The sequence below is a fragment of the Nanorana parkeri genome, unplaced genomic scaffold, assembly GCF_000935625.1.
Source record: "Nanorana parkeri isolate BGI_ZX_2015 unplaced genomic scaffold, ASM93562v1 scaffold4569, whole genome shotgun sequence".
Lineage (NCBI taxonomy): Eukaryota > Metazoa > Chordata > Amphibia > Anura > Dicroglossidae > Nanorana > Nanorana parkeri.
Window position 1 is genome coordinate 7,317 of NW_017310831.1, and position 980 is coordinate 8,296.

At 50.3% G+C, this 980-nt stretch overlaps 1 protein-coding gene across 1 annotated transcript in view; it reads right to left on the reverse strand.

The window, feature by feature from the left end:
• LOC108803956 (dnaJ homolog subfamily A member 1-like) overlaps positions 1–980 on the reverse strand; it is a 6,810-nt gene that overhangs the window by 4,333 nt on the left and 1,497 nt on the right. Inside the window, exons 2-3 of the mRNA XM_018575736.1 lie at positions 434–623; positions 157–261 (exon numbers count right to left, since the gene is read on the reverse strand). Of these exons, the coding sequence (XP_018431238.1) occupies positions 157–261; positions 434–623 (295 nt within the window). The remainder of the gene's footprint in view (positions 1–156; positions 262–433; positions 624–980) is intronic.

Here is a 980-nt window from a genome sequence, read left to right on the forward strand (position 1 = left end):
TATATATTTATTTAATATTTTTTTTTTTTAAATGCCCAATTATGTACTTAAACAATTAAGGGTGACCAGCACCAAAAATTGTCCCAGGATTCCAGGGTGATGGCACTGGCAGGGGTTACAATTTCTCCAACGGAAGGTTCTCATTGGATCACTTACCCTTACACTTGGGGCAGATGATGTTCTTCTGAATAGAAAGTTTCCTTGTGGCCCCGTTGTACAGGTCCTCCAGGGAGACCGGGAGGCAATGAGTGACCGTCTTCCCTGAATAAGAGAGGAGGTACAATGTGATAACAGCATTATAACCCATACCCCAAGGTAGGTAGGTAGGTAGGTAGGCTGTGGCCATTGTATGCATTCTAATGAGCGACAGGTGTGCGACGCCCTTTTCCCGCACAGATACATTAGGACAACGTTTCCCGCTCCAGATTCTCACCTTTTCTCTCTCCTCTAGACCGACTTCTGGATCGGGTCCCGAAGAAGAAATCAAAGATATCCATAGAGGGGCTGCATCCCCCTCCTTGGTGCAAGCCCTCCCCATGAACGGTCGATTCGCCCCCTCGGTCGTACAGCTCCCTCTTGCCAGGGTCAGAAAGAACTTCATATGCTTTGGAGATCTGTTTGAACTACAAAATAAGGAGGTTAAAAAAAATTAGTTTCGGTGTTGCGGCACAACGTGGGCGATACGTTGACGACATACAGCGAGTGACACGACGTGGGCGAGATACGTCAACGACATACAGCGAGTGGCACGACGTGGGCGAGATACGTCGACGACATACAGCGAGTGGCACGACGTGGGCGAGATACGTTGACGACATACAGCGAGTGGCACGACTTGGGTGAGATACGTTGACGACATACAGCGAGTGGCACGATGTGGGCGAGATACAGTGACGACATACAGTGAGTGACACGACGTGGGCGAGATACAGCGACGACACACAGTGAGTGGCACGACGTGGGGGAGGGACGTCGGCGAG